General features: G+C 32.5%; 1 protein-coding gene across 4 annotated transcripts; it reads right to left on the reverse strand.

The window, feature by feature from the left end:
* Positions 1-3688: 3688 nt before the first annotated feature.
* Positions 3689-10140, reverse strand: LOC127101339 (uncharacterized). Of its 4 annotated transcripts, none has more exons than XM_051038724.1 (9): positions 9983-10140; positions 9387-9524; positions 8387-9288; positions 7826-7944; positions 5113-6015; positions 4740-5025; positions 4317-4470; positions 4109-4214; positions 3689-4017 (listed from the first exon to the last, which is right to left on the reverse strand). In XM_051038724.1, exons 3-9 carry the CDS (start codon positions 9224-9226, stop codon positions 3900-3902), a joined length of 2526 nt encoding a protein of 841 aa, XP_050894681.1. In that variant the 5' UTR covers positions 9227-9288; positions 9387-9524; positions 9983-10140; the 3' UTR covers positions 3689-3899. The 4 variants fall into 4 exon arrangements, with proteins under 4 accessions (XP_050894681.1, XP_050894678.1, XP_050894680.1 ...); XM_051038721.1 differs by having other exon boundaries at positions 4305-4470; XM_051038723.1 differs by lacking the exon at positions 9983-10140 and adding an exon at positions 9699-9883 and having other exon boundaries at positions 4305-4470.
* Positions 10141-14201: the final 4061 nt, after the last annotated feature.

Consider the following 14201-nt stretch of genomic DNA (forward strand, 5'->3'; position numbering starts at 1 on the left):
CGTGGGGTCTAGGAGACGTCATTTTTCCACTGCGCAATCGCATACACTTAATAATGTCGATGTCCCATCGGGCATGCCAATTTGTTGTTTCGTCAACAATCTCTAGCCTTCCTATAAGAGGGTTACTTGCAGGACCGGCTACAAAGTCCTGGACTTAGTGTTTGAGCGTATGGTTTTTTGGTAAACAATGTTTTTGAAAGGTTTAAAAGGTGTAAACACAACTCTTGATGAGTTAGGAACGTGATAAATGTAAGGCGAAAAGGGAACTTATAAACGATAAAGCAAGAAAAACAAAGGTAAATTTAGTAAGATTAAATGACTTGTGAATGTAAAATGGAGGCAAAGTACATTTTTTGAGGAGATTGACTCTTTTCTCGTAAACGCTTTGATACTTCAAGCTTTACCCCTACTGCAAATGTTCAAAATTCCGCCTCTAGAATCTCACCTAACACTGGCTCAAATACTAGTTGAAAATAACCATCTTGAGGTTACAAAACCATCTCATGATGCCACGCGTCGGTCCACTCCCCCAATTTGAGAAATAACTACCCACGATTTCTTTGAGTGCCCACGATTTTCTTCATCGCTCAAACCCTTCGACTTCGGCTGAGGCTTGCAGATGTCGACCTATGGACGCGTCCACCATCCTGTCGAGGATGCTCCAACAAGTTTCCTAGTCGAAACTAGCTTTCTCCCTTAGCCGAAATTGGTCAGCTAACATTCTACCGATCCACGCGAACATAATATCTTCAATCTTGTTGCTATTTGATCCAAGTGAAGACTTTGAGAGAGAGAGAGAGAGAGAGAGAGAGAGAGAGAGAGAGATGTAGAGAGAGAGAGAGAGTGTAAGATTTAGAAGTGTTAGGGTTTAACAAACCAAAATTGTGTTAAGCGTGAAATACTCCAATATAAGGGTTTTATTTATAAAACCGTTTGTGTGGACTGCATGTTGAACAAACTTACTTAAACACATTATATCTCATAACATATTTCACTTAAGTATGTTGTACTTTACATTGTTTCGTATTCAAATTAAGTAGAATACATTTTTCTATGTTCTATATTCCACGTAAGTACGTTGTACTTTATTTATGTTCTCTCTCATCAATTTGTTATACGTGTGTGACTTTTTAGGTATGGGTGGCAAAACAGGCTCAGTCCGACAGGCAAACTCATTTTTCTTGCACTTTTTTGTGGGGTGGTCCAAGATTTTAGGCTCTCACCTTTTAATATGATTGCCCTCGTCGCGCCTCATTTTTACGGATTTTTTACGAGTGCGGTCATTAACATAAGATTTGCATTTTTAGGTTTAAAATATGCAATTTCTTTGGGTTCACCCCGTCTTGATTTTTTTATATTTTTTTTAATCTGTATAAAATGATGAACCGTGTCATTGTAGAAATTTAGTTTTAGTATATATATATATATATATATATATATATATATATATATATATATATATATATATATATATATATATATATATAATTTTGTAACTTACTCCAAATTATATTCTTTAAATTTAATTTAATTTAAATTTGTGAACCCTCTTTTTCTTTTTTCTCAAAATATCATTTTTCATTATTTTTTTTTACTCACGATTCAGTTTTGTCTTTTATCTTTTAAAAAATCAATTGAGTCCTTCAAATTTTAGAAATATATCACATTGGTCTTTTCCATTTAAATGTGAATAATGACGTCTATTTTCTACTGATGTGTAACATTCAACTATTGATGTGGAACAAAATCAATTAAATTGATTTATTTTATGGATTTCCGTTTTGAACATAATTTCCATCTTCAATCTTAGAAAAAGAAGAGCAAAGATGTAAGAGAGAATATATGAATTTTTTTAATAGAAAATGTATCTTTTTCTTCCTTAAATATCTATTCAACAAATTCAAACCAAATTTCTTCATGGCGGTTTAAATGTATTCGTCTTTTGCGGCAATTTGTAAAGCTGCGAGCGCGTGGAGAAACGGGAGGGTATCTGAGATGGTTCCATGATCGCGTTCCATGTAGATGACGAATGGAAAGGCCGGAGATTTCAGTGAGAGTTGGGGAGAAGGTGAGGAGGAAGTTGCCGTAGAGAGTTTCGTCATAGAGGAGACGGGCTTTGAGGATGTAGTAAGACGGGCTTTGAGGATTGTAATCGCTCACTTCGTTTCATAGCTACAAGCTCCACATTGAACTCAAGGAAATAGTTTCCAACAGTGGGTGAGTTTCGTTTTTCATTCCCAATCATTCTTAATAACCCGACAACAACAGCTCAACAAAAACCTCAACTCAACATCAACAACCTAATAACAAGAAATCATAAACCAAAAAGGGAAATTTATCTAAAGAAAACTTGCATTCCTCACTCAACCCATTACAACACCTCAATGGAAATTTACCAAACATGAGGAGGAAGATGTGTAAATTTGCAGTAGGAAGATGAGTTTAAGGAAAATGTAAGTTTGAGGCAAAAACCAATTTGTTGGTGCTAATGGTTGAGTTGAAAAAAATGGGTTTTGGATATGGTCCGAATGTCTAGAAAATGATATAAATGTTGCAAAAAATTTGGATTTTGGATGAATATGTCCCAGCATGGCGCAGGATGTATGTCAAATGGTCCTTTATTTTAATTTTAAAAAACTAAAACTAAATTTCTACAATGACACGGTTCATCATTTTATACAGATTAAAAAAAATATAAAAAAAATATTTTTACTAAATTATTCATATTATATATTGAAAATAAAAAATAATTAAAAGATAAAATTAAAAAAAATGCATTAAAATTTCAAATTGATCACTCATGGTAAGACGGAGGAGGGATTGTAAGACAGAGGGAGTAGTTTTTAAAATTTAAGGACCAAAATAAACACCATCCTAAACGTACGGGATGAAAAAGGTTATTGTGTCTTCTTTTTTTTTAATGCATGCGTGTAGTAACTTCGTTTTCTATATATTTCCTATACCCAGCGCCGTTGATAAGATGTTATGGGGTCATACTCAAAAACCTCGTAGTATTAAAATTGGGATGCAACACAGGATGGAAACCCACAATTAAACAAAAATAACAGAAAAGGTGTAAATCACTGCATCGAAATATACTCATTGCCTTTTTTTATGCAGCTTTATAGTTGCTTCGTTTTCGATATCTTTCCTTTACCCAAAGCAATTGATGGATGTTATGGGGTCATATTCCAAAACCAACAACAAGGATAAAATATTGTCTCGCAAATAGTTACTTGGCTTAATAAAAGTGAAAAACTTGGCGTAGAAAGTGATGTCAATGTTGCTCACCAAAGCTTCCAACAAAGCAATTAAAAATACTATTACTAAAAAAAAAAATTAAATAGTCTTTCATGATCCAGTGAAACTGGTTGCTTCTAGTTGTGATATGATATTATTTTAAGTTACCTCTTATCATTCAAAGTTAAATGACAAATCAGCTTGTGATACCGACCATAACAGTCAGGCATACAATCCACTTCAGGGCCAAGCCAATTTGATTTTGATGTATGCAGTGTGCAACCCAAACATGAGTGCTGACACTTCAGGACAAGATCACAATTACATATGTACAGGGACAGGGTTGATTTATAAGTATAAAACACCATCCAGCCACCTAAAAATAAAAAAGGACATGATCTCTCTGCCTCTATCCTTGGAATTAAAAAAAATATATATGTAACTCAACTTTAAAACAACATACACTTTTTATTCATATCAGAACTATATGGCCCAAAAAAATGGCATCATGTGTTTCTTTGGTGTACTTACTTGACATAAATACAGTAATCACAGTAACAAAATAAAAAACTAAAAGAGTACCTGGAGACACGTCTAGAGATACAACTTGTTAGAGTCCTGTATATTTGTTAAGTATGACCTTTATTGTAAAGTCAATATTATAGTATAGAATAAGTTCGTATCACCTCCAAAACAGGGGCTTGACACATTGGGCATTTCCTTCTACTTTGAAGCAACTCATTGGCACATTTTGAACATGTGCACAAGTGCCCACATCTACAACAAAAGTATAATCGTATCGGGTGATTATAATAATCAAGGTGCAAACTGGTTACAGACTACGTTTCAAACTGAAAATGGATAGTACCTGTACAACAAAGAATCGATATTGCCTTCGCCGCAAATACAGCAAAGTCCTTTTTTCACACATTCCCATTTAGAACTGTCATCTGGTGAATCGCAGTCATGTATTCCTGGGATAAATTTAACTTTATTTTCTCAAATTTATTTCTTTTTTAAAGATAAAATGTGGACCTAATCGAGAGGGTTAAGAAATTACAAACCTGGTGAATCACCTGAGCGATTTAGGGCTGCAGAAACTTCTTGTCTTATTGAGCGCTGCAATTCAAGCTGCATATCCATACATGTCTCAAGCATCTTCTGCATACTATTCATTCTTTGATGTAATCTAGCCATGTCAAGTCTCAAATCATTAATAATCTCCAATTCCTGCCAGAAGAATACACATTAAAAATTATTTAATAATGTATACAGAGAGAAAAATAAGTTATAACCCATAACTTTCAATCATTTGTTACCTAGAAACAGTTGCGCAATAAAATCATCGGGCATATAAATATATTTTATGACCCTAATTAACTAATAAAAATCATTTGATGTAAATACCACATAAGACTCGCTTTTACATTTATTAGAACATTATTATAAAAAATCTCCAAAGAAAACAATCTCATAGTTACAAGACTTGGATTATTTACATCATTGTGTGCCCAGCTATCATCATGAGGATGCTGATCCCAAAGAGGCGGAGTAGAAGGTGTATGCAAAGAGGGCAAGTCAGGTGAACTATTAATAGTAGTCTCTTGATCAACAATCTGATCTCTCCTCTGATGCTCAAGGTTCTGTTCTACTAAAGCAGCAGAAGGGGTTGCTTCTTCCATATCCCACTCCATGTTAGCATGACCTTGTCTTTCAATATATGATTGTATCAACTGGTCAAGACTCTCACGGAAACTACTACCGAGAAGATTAGAGACACGTCTCCTGCAATATGAACAGAGCCATTTATTCTGGATACATCTTTCACTTTAAAATGATAGGTGCAGAAATTCATATCCCGTTTTTACATACCTACTGTGAAGTTCCCTGAGTTCACCACTGTATACATTGTCATCATCAGGAAAATAAAAATTATGAACTCTACCACCACCTGGAGCGGTTTCATGGTTCGAAGGTCCTCCCAACCAATTTTCCACCGCTTCTTGGAAGCCACCATCCTCTTGCCACACTTCAGAAGCTTCTGGCAGACGAGGGTTTTCTCGATCCTCGTTTGCCCAAATGTTTTCAGCCCACTCATCTGCTGTATTGCTGAGCTGATTATCATCCACACTTTCATCAGTGTTATTTCTCCATTCAGTGTTACTCTGATGCCAGCCATTTCCTTCAGTTTCAACAATATCTTCCAGTGGTTCTTCTAGAGCAATGGATCCATAATTAACATTATTAACAGCATTGCCCTCTGGATAACCGTGGTGATTCGATGAATCGTTTTCATCAATACTTATATCACCCAGCTCAGATTGCTCAATGTGCACCTCGCTGGACTCCTGATTATTGCTATGCTCTGAATCATGAATTTGTAAGTTTTGTTGGATAAGTTCATTAGCTGTATCTCTGATTGCCACCACATCAACATTTTGCCCAGTGTCATCTCTTCTTTCGCACACAACACTGACTGATGGTGACTGTCCATCTACTGATTCAATTTGCAAGCACTGCAACTGATTTCCATCTGCATGGACAGTAGATTCTTGCCAATCAAAACTCTCACGTGTAGTTCCTTCTAGACGGTGGCCACCAGATATCCCAGCACTGTTACCTATTCGGTTATTAGCTTCAACGACAATACATGAACTGCTTTCTCCGGCTTGTTCATTTGTATTAAAATCAATATCAATGTCTGACAAGGTGTCAGATAGGTTGCTGGTTGCTTGACTGGAACCGGTACTGTCCAGTCTAGAGAAGAACCCTTCCCTGTTCAATAAACAAGCTAATGTCATTGGCATATGGCATAGAACAGATTATAAAATGAAGTGGACAAAATTACAAACATAATACAACCTCAAATCAGAACAATGATTAGTAGATAATTTAAATAGCAACATAGAAACAATTTCTCAATATGATACAATTATTTTCATCCATCTGAATGCAGTGGGAATTTTTTGAACAGAAGTTATTAATTTCATATTCATCCTCAAACAGCTGTTTCATTCCACTACCAATAAGTCATTTCCTAACAAAATGGTCAATGTTGAAAGGCACAGCCCTGAGCCCGTGTCAAACAGGATAAAATAAACTCGACAGAAATCGCTCATTTTTGTCTTTCAGCTAGACAAAATTAAAAATTGACAACGAACATAAAATTGAGCTAATGGATCCATACAAGAAAAATAGGGTTATTCAAAAAGCTGGAGAGTCGTACTGAACCATGAATTGAACTGCACTCATTTTGAAATAACTGGACTATTGATATTAGTACCCGGACTGAACATGCAATTTTAAAGCACGGTTCATTAACTAATATTTTGGAAGATAGTCTTAGTGGGCTATAGTAAACTGAACCAACATTATTCGAATGCTCACTCATCTCTCTTTACATGCAACCTTCTTTCTCTAGTACAATGCTTCTTCATTTAAAGATCGCAATTCTACTTCGAATGCTTAATTGGCAACTAACGTTATCAATTTATTTTTCTCTCTATGAGCTTGGTTCAATGATTATGGACAAGAATTAGGATCCGCGATAAATAAATGGCATTTTAGTGATTTTAAGACATTAATTCAATTGCGATTGTTTTATTTTATTTCCTTTTTTGGTTACAATTGTTTTATTTAGTTGAATAGATATTTTATTTCATGGAACAAAGTTTTTTTGTTTTTTTTTTCACAAGATAGGAACAGTCTCTTTTTTATCAGGTGATAGGAACAGTTTATTATGCATATACCATAGGAGTTTGGCTAAAAAATTGAACAAACTACGGTGCAGCGAACAAAAGAATCAGTTCGTTAGTAGCGGAGCTTGGTTGATTTAATTGAGGGGACATTAGAAATGGAATATACCTATTTTACATAACACTCAAAACTATTTGTTGGTCTAATAGTTATTTTGGCTTGGGTGTTACCCTCTGTGGCCGTGGGCGTGTTCAAATCCTGGCTAAAACATTTTGGGGAAAGAAAATACCGTAAAAACAAAAATATAAAACAAGGTGTGCATGAATCGAGCTCATGACCTCAACGCTATTTGTTGGTCTAATAGTTATTTTGGCTTGGGTGTTACCCTTTGTGGCCGTGCGTGTGTTGAAATCCTGGCTAAAACATTTTGGGGAAACAAAATACCATAAAAACAAAAATATAAAACAAGGTGTGCATGAATCGAGCTCATGACCTCAACGCTGCAAAATCTATCCTTGCCACTATGCCGCTTCATACTTCAAAATAACAAACAAAGAAAAATAACATGTATACATGTATGTACACATGTATAACATTTAGAATGTGTTTATATATCTTTAAAGAAAAAGAAAATTTTGGGAAAGCCATAGCCACTCCCAGTCCACAAGAAGATCTGTCACTACCGTTCATTTAAGTTAGAGGTGAATTAAAGAGAAATCATGCACAAACAAATGTACCAAAAAGACAAGAAAAATTATGCAAAAAGTGACATTAATTACTAATAAATAAGGGGAGGGGAGGGGGAGGGAGGGGGTCTAAAAGAGTTCACAGATTAAAATAAATAGTTAAAAGATTCTCATAAACATAATAGCATAAAAAATATGCATACCTTAGACCTGATACAGTTTGTTTTCGCCTCAATAGGCCTAATTCACTTTCTGCTACAGATGTGGACCTGTTATGATCAGCGGATCTATCATTTCTCAAGAACCTGCCTCTAAGCAATGCCTGCAAAAAAAATTGACCAGTGTTCATCAAATTGAATTCAAAGCTCGGGATATCAATCAAGTTCTAAATTATAAATTATGTTCCACTGGAGTAAAATTTACAGAATGTCTATTTACATTACCTAGGTTTTCCAAAATATTGTAGGTGAGATTACATCTGCATAGTTAGTGTTTCATTCTATGCCGCAACCAACCTACACTACTTTGAGTTTGGATTGTAAACACATGTTTCTATGCCTAGAATAAAGGTATCTTCCACTTCACCTTGAAATTCAGTACAAAAACAAAGCGCATGCTTTCAAGTACTGTCTTACACAACTAAGTGTATCTTTTACCCAGTTCACATGAACAAAATTCCATCTCCGAGTGTAAGCTAATAAATAGATGGTATAGGAAAATGAAGAAACATAACAAATAAGAACATAATCATTTATAAGACAAACCTGAATGCGATTGCGATGGGGAAAACGAGATACAGCCTGAAGGCCCAGCAATTCCTGAATTTCTCTCTGCCTTTCCCTCTCAGCCTTCTTAAGCATATCGAGCATAAACTGCCTGCCACGTATTTTACGCATACCCCTCAGTATATGTTCACTTTGGCCACCACCATGGTTAACCACAAATCCATCACGCACACGTTCAAGTTGTGTACCAATTTCAGCACATGGCTGTTCCCTGTTTTCCCCAGAAGAAACATTTCTCTGCTGGCTGCTCATTTGTACCCACTCCCTTATAACTCTCACCCTTTCCTGTTCAGTTTCTCCAAGCCATTCTCTCCTTGGACTGCTACTTCTTCGGGAAATGGTTGATCCACAATCCCTAGACCCGCTATTCATCCATTCCCTGAAAATTCGTCTCACTCTTTCCCTTTCAACTTCTCCGAAAACAGAAGAATTTTCACAGCTAGAATTGTTTAAATCCTCATGACCATCATGTGATTCATTCTGACTTTGTGACTGTGACCATGTTTCCGACTCATTCTCACCAAAAACAGCATCTTCTAAACCATTCCTTTGTCCTATCTCTGGGCTATCAGGCGTTTCTTCTAATGAAAGATCTGCAATCAACCCATTGCTCCTTTGTTCAAGTAGTACTTCACCAGGCCTACCTTGAACTTGACTCACAGCATGTTCATCCTCAATCTCTCGCCACATATGCAAAAGTGAAGATGACCGAGTGCTTCCCCTTCTTCCCTCTCCCCTCCTTCGAGAAGCCTGAGACTGCGAGTCCCTCAGTAAAGAAGAGTCAAGCATAGATACACTGTGCAGACCAGCAATAGCCATTTCAATTCTTTACTAGCAAATATATAGATCTCTTGAACTCATCTGATTTAATGAATTAAAATCTGCATTTAGTAAAAAAAAAAAGCAACAAAAATAAATCAGAAACAAATCTTCCACTTTTTTGACTCAATCAGAAATAGATCTTAATAACAGATTCAACCTCCAACACATCTGTCAATTACATTATTCTCCTCTCCGCCGCAAATCATCCGAATAAGTACCAATCAAGTAAAACAATCATGAACTATATAGAGCTTTCCTATTGAAGATTCAACACTAGAGCCAACTATACTTCACCCTGCATCCAAAAATATAACAAAAAGGAAAAATAACCTACATTAACCAACTATAATTTTTATTTAATTCTTAATTCACAAACAAAACAATGAATTGTAAATGAGAAATATCCAGTACTGAAAATTCCATTTCAACCTCAGATTCAACAACCACAAAACACAGCCATTCGGCTTACCAAACCGGAGTTCTTCATTTCGACTCCATAAAAATGAATTTGAATATTCATATCTCACCATTTCACTCAGAAAATACACACGCGCGCGTGAAACTGAATAAATAAAAAGCTAAAAAAAACAAAATCCAAAAATGATTCAAATCGCCATTGAAGAACAACGGAGACGAATCAGAAATCAGCAAAAGAACCAGGAACACGAGAATGCATATTTAAGCGCGTGTGAAAATGAATCGTAACGTGAAAGCGCGAGGAGAATGTGAATTGAAGCATGAAAAGGAACGTACCAGTGAAGCTGAATTTGAAGTGAAGAAAACGTAACCCTAGAAGTGAAGGAAGAAAGAATATTGACAACGAAAATGAGAAGAAAAAGGATTGGAAGAAGAGAAATATGAGAGAGAGAGAGGGGGAAGAGCGGCGTTTAGAAATAAATGAAAGTTGACACGTCTGCATGGAAACCTCTGTAACGTATAAATAAATAATAAATGTCAAAATAAATATTCATCAAATAAATATTACTAATATTTTTGTTGTAATCAATTCAATAAATCAATTCAAAATTGATGCAATAAATAAATTCAAGATTTAAATTTGTTTTAAAATAAATAAAATATATAAATAGATTATGTGACATTAAACAATTTGATGTTGACTTTAACAAATTCTAAATTATAGGGTGCTCGTTCACTTTAAATATAACTGAAAATTTTAAGATAATCATATTATAGTACTAGTTGATTATGAAGATTTATTTAAATTTTAAATTAATTTAATATAGAAAATGGATAAAATCTCAATTAATTAGATGTTGAGTATCATATCAAACAAAAGGTCATAAAATCTAGAAAAAATATCCATGGTTAGATTAAAAGAGCGTCTCTTTAATTTAAAATCTTACTCTAAATTTATATATTGATATTATAAAATAATATTAAACATAAAGGTAAGATTTTTACGAGGAGACCGTCTAATTAGGTTTTGAGAGAATCTCATACTTAAATCAATTAAAATTATATGAACGAACTGAAATTGAATTTATATTATTTTTATGATAAAATTCAAACCGAATCAAATCGATATATAATAGATTGGTTTGGATTGCACTAATCAAATGCATTAGAATAAATATGCAAAATATATATTTTTTAAATATTTTAAAATATATATATTTTTTATAATAATATAAAAAAATTATTTTTTTCATTTCTCTTATAAGTTATGAATGTCACATATGACATTTCTGTTTTTTCTTCTTTAGGGAGGATATCTTATACTAGTTTTATGATAATGATGATATAAATTATATGAATTAATATGATCAGTTCAAGAAGATAGATTTACGAATAAAATATTAAAAATTTGTTACTCAAACTAATTAATATTGAATTTCTTTGGTTTTGTTTGATTTGTGTTCGAACTAAAAAAATATTTAATCAAACACCATTGTTTAATTTAGATTCCAATTTAGTTCAGATTGACTGAACCAACCAACATACTTATATATAATCAATCAATTTATATATAATCAATCAAAAGAATTATATTTATTATCTTATATTATTATTTTAAAAATAAAAACGTTATTTTACGGAATATATATCTCTGATTGATATATATATATATATATATATATATATATATATATATATATATATATATATATATATATATATATATATATATATATAATTAATAACGGGATTATTTAATCAAATTTTAAATGAAAAGTGTTTGTTGTTTATCTTTAGATTTTATTGAAGTAATTATTTTTATTTACACGTGGCTACATATTTTCTGTTCCAAGCAAATCACCAAACATTTTACAAATCTTATCTTAAGTAAATCTTTAAATTGAAGATGAAAATTCACATATAACCCAAACCAAACACCAAACGACGCCGTTTCTAAAATATTCCATTTTCCAAACAATTTCACCAACAATGAAATTCACCGGTTTTGAAAATTTTATTTTAGACTTAATTTGTTTACACTGTTGTTATAACTTTTTTATACGTGTATTTAATTATATCCATTATATGTTATCTTTAATTAAATACATATCTTGTTAAAGATATTTTTTGGAAAAAAAATAGTATTATGCTCTTATTTATAAAACTCTTTTGGCTAAATTATTATAATTAAAAAAATGTAGATTGTAGTATTAAATTTATCAATAATTTATATTATTTTTATAAATTTATCTTTCAAGAATGAGGGTATGCCTATGTTCTTTGTGAGCCATTTTACCAATTGTCTCAACACCATGGTGGTGAATATGCTTGTATCATTATAAGTTTAAGATTATAAATGCATAAATGTTTAAAACTAGTGACATAAGTGGAGACATATATATCGTTCATTTTATTTTTATTTTTTCCTCAAATATATATTATGTCCTAAATTTTTACTAATAGGAATAATTATCATATACATCCAATTTTAAAAATATATAATTACAAAATAGTATTTATTTTTATTTGGTAAAAAAATTAAAAGAATATTGTGTTTTTGACAAAAAAAATGTCAAGATATTTTCAAAGTTTTATATACAAAAAATATCTTATTATTGAATAAAAATTTTAACTTATAAAAGAAGTTCGTATCTTTGACCGGAAATAAAAAATAAATTGAACCTAACCAATTTAATGAAATTGATTTATCATAGGTCAGTGTTTGTTTAGCAATGTTATATTCTTTGGTAAGTTTTCCCATCAAATAAATAAATATATAGTATAATAAAAATATAAAATGCAATATACAACCATAGTACGTTACGTTGATCTTGTTATTATGAATTGAAAATAATCATCATACAAAATTTATCTATTGTTGTTAGAAATATTATTCAATAATTAAATATCTCAGAATAGTTAATAGTTAATTGAAAATAATTAATAACAATTTCAACTTATTCTATTATAATATTATTTAAGCATGTAAACTCAAATATACTACGGATTATTCATTAAGAATAGTTTGGTGTATCAAGATGATAGACTCACCTTTTCAAATTAATAAGACTATTAATTAGGCATCTAAAACACATTCATATAAACACAAGTGTCATCGTTAATTTTGGAGTTAGTAACAACAACACACGTTTACTTATTCATTAATGATCGTATAGATCATCGGAGTAGAAATAACAAATTATATTGAGAGGATCATAGTCCAGTCACTATACGTTTTTAACTTATGATCACACAATTTATTTGTCTACTTTTGACATCCGCATATATTTCATTTTACTTTGGCACCCTAATGTTTTGGCGGGCTTGGCATCATAGTATATGAGGAAATTGAAGCATCATACCAACACATCACAAGTAAAAGTTACATCACATATTTAAGTGGTCCATATAGTAAGTTCACATATGAACATTGATATTCATCATGGGGTCAAATAAAAGTTTACATAAAACTCAAAGTTCTCATTTTATGGAGGTGATTGAAAGTTAGGCTCCACCAAAAAAAATTGTAAGGTTTTTCCTTCCATCAGAACCACGAGTCATATAATGGTGAGTTCAAACGTATTAACTCACCATCTCAAAGGCGTGATGATGTAGGAAAAAATTGCATCCCTCAATGCTCTCGATAATTGAGAAGGAACAAGGAGAAATCGTTCTAATTGTGCGATGTTCCGTAACCCATACATCGTGAATGCGGGGAATAAATTATATATAAAAATCATATACGTGATAAAAACTAGGTCACGTGGCTCAAGAAGATGATAGAAATGATTGAGAAGAACCAGAGATGTTTGAATGACTTACGTCGAAAGAAAGGTGTTTATGACAATATTTTCAATTTAGAGTCAAGGAAAGAATCGTCTTCCCGAGAGAAATCAAGATGAAAGGGGACAAATAAGGATGTAACTCAACAAGAAGTCAATATCTAGGATGTTTCGATTAGTGACAATTGAGAAATGTGATGGCAAAATGGACGCATATTATCACTATACCTCATTCAATATTGGGATGAAAATTAAATGAGAATTGAAATCTCTAAAGTGCATCGTCTTTCCATGTCTTATAAAGAAGGTTTCACTTTTTATAGTTCTCTCACCAACCAAATAGGTACATTAGATTGTGAAAATAATTGGATGATATGTTTGTTTTGAAGTTCCTTATAAGTCGAATAATTTATAGGAGTTCAATGTACCTCGTTCAATTTAGGAAAATAATAAGATTGGTCTCTCATATCTTACATGGGTTCTATCAATTATGATACTGATGGATAGTTCTAGAAAGTGTACTAGTATCGTCGAAGTAATAGATAAAATTTGTTCCCACATGGATTGTGAATTTAAACAAGGTAACTATGTGCGGATTTTGTAAATATCAACGAGGTGTTTTTCAAGGTTGATTTGGTTCGCAAATAAAACGAAAAAATACTTGGAATAAAATTCAATAAGTGATTAGATCCTTTTTTGACTCCCCTACTTACACATTGATCAAATTTATAATATGTTAAAGTAATGAACATAAAAAATCATTGTTTATAATG

The sequence above is a fragment of the Lathyrus oleraceus genome, chromosome 7 (genome assembly GCF_024323335.1).
Source record: "Lathyrus oleraceus cultivar Zhongwan6 chromosome 7, CAAS_Psat_ZW6_1.0, whole genome shotgun sequence".
Classification (NCBI taxonomy): Eukaryota; Viridiplantae; Streptophyta; class Magnoliopsida; order Fabales; family Fabaceae; genus Lathyrus; species Lathyrus oleraceus.

Excerpts from the sequence above, each read along its gene's own strand:
- LOC127101339 (XM_051038721.1), bottom strand. The coding sequence starts at position 9,226 with ATGGCTATTGCTGGTCTGCACAGTGTATCTATGCTTGACTCTTCTTTA. Across the intron at positions 4,215-4,304 it reads TCGCTCAGGTGATTCACCAG|GAATACATGACTGCGATTCA; the intron begins GTTTGTAATTTC and ends AATTTATCCCAG. Across the intron at positions 4,018-4,108 it reads ATCGATTCTTTGTTGTACAG|ATGTGGGCACTTGTGCACAT; the intron begins GTACTATCCATT and ends CTTTTGTTGTAG.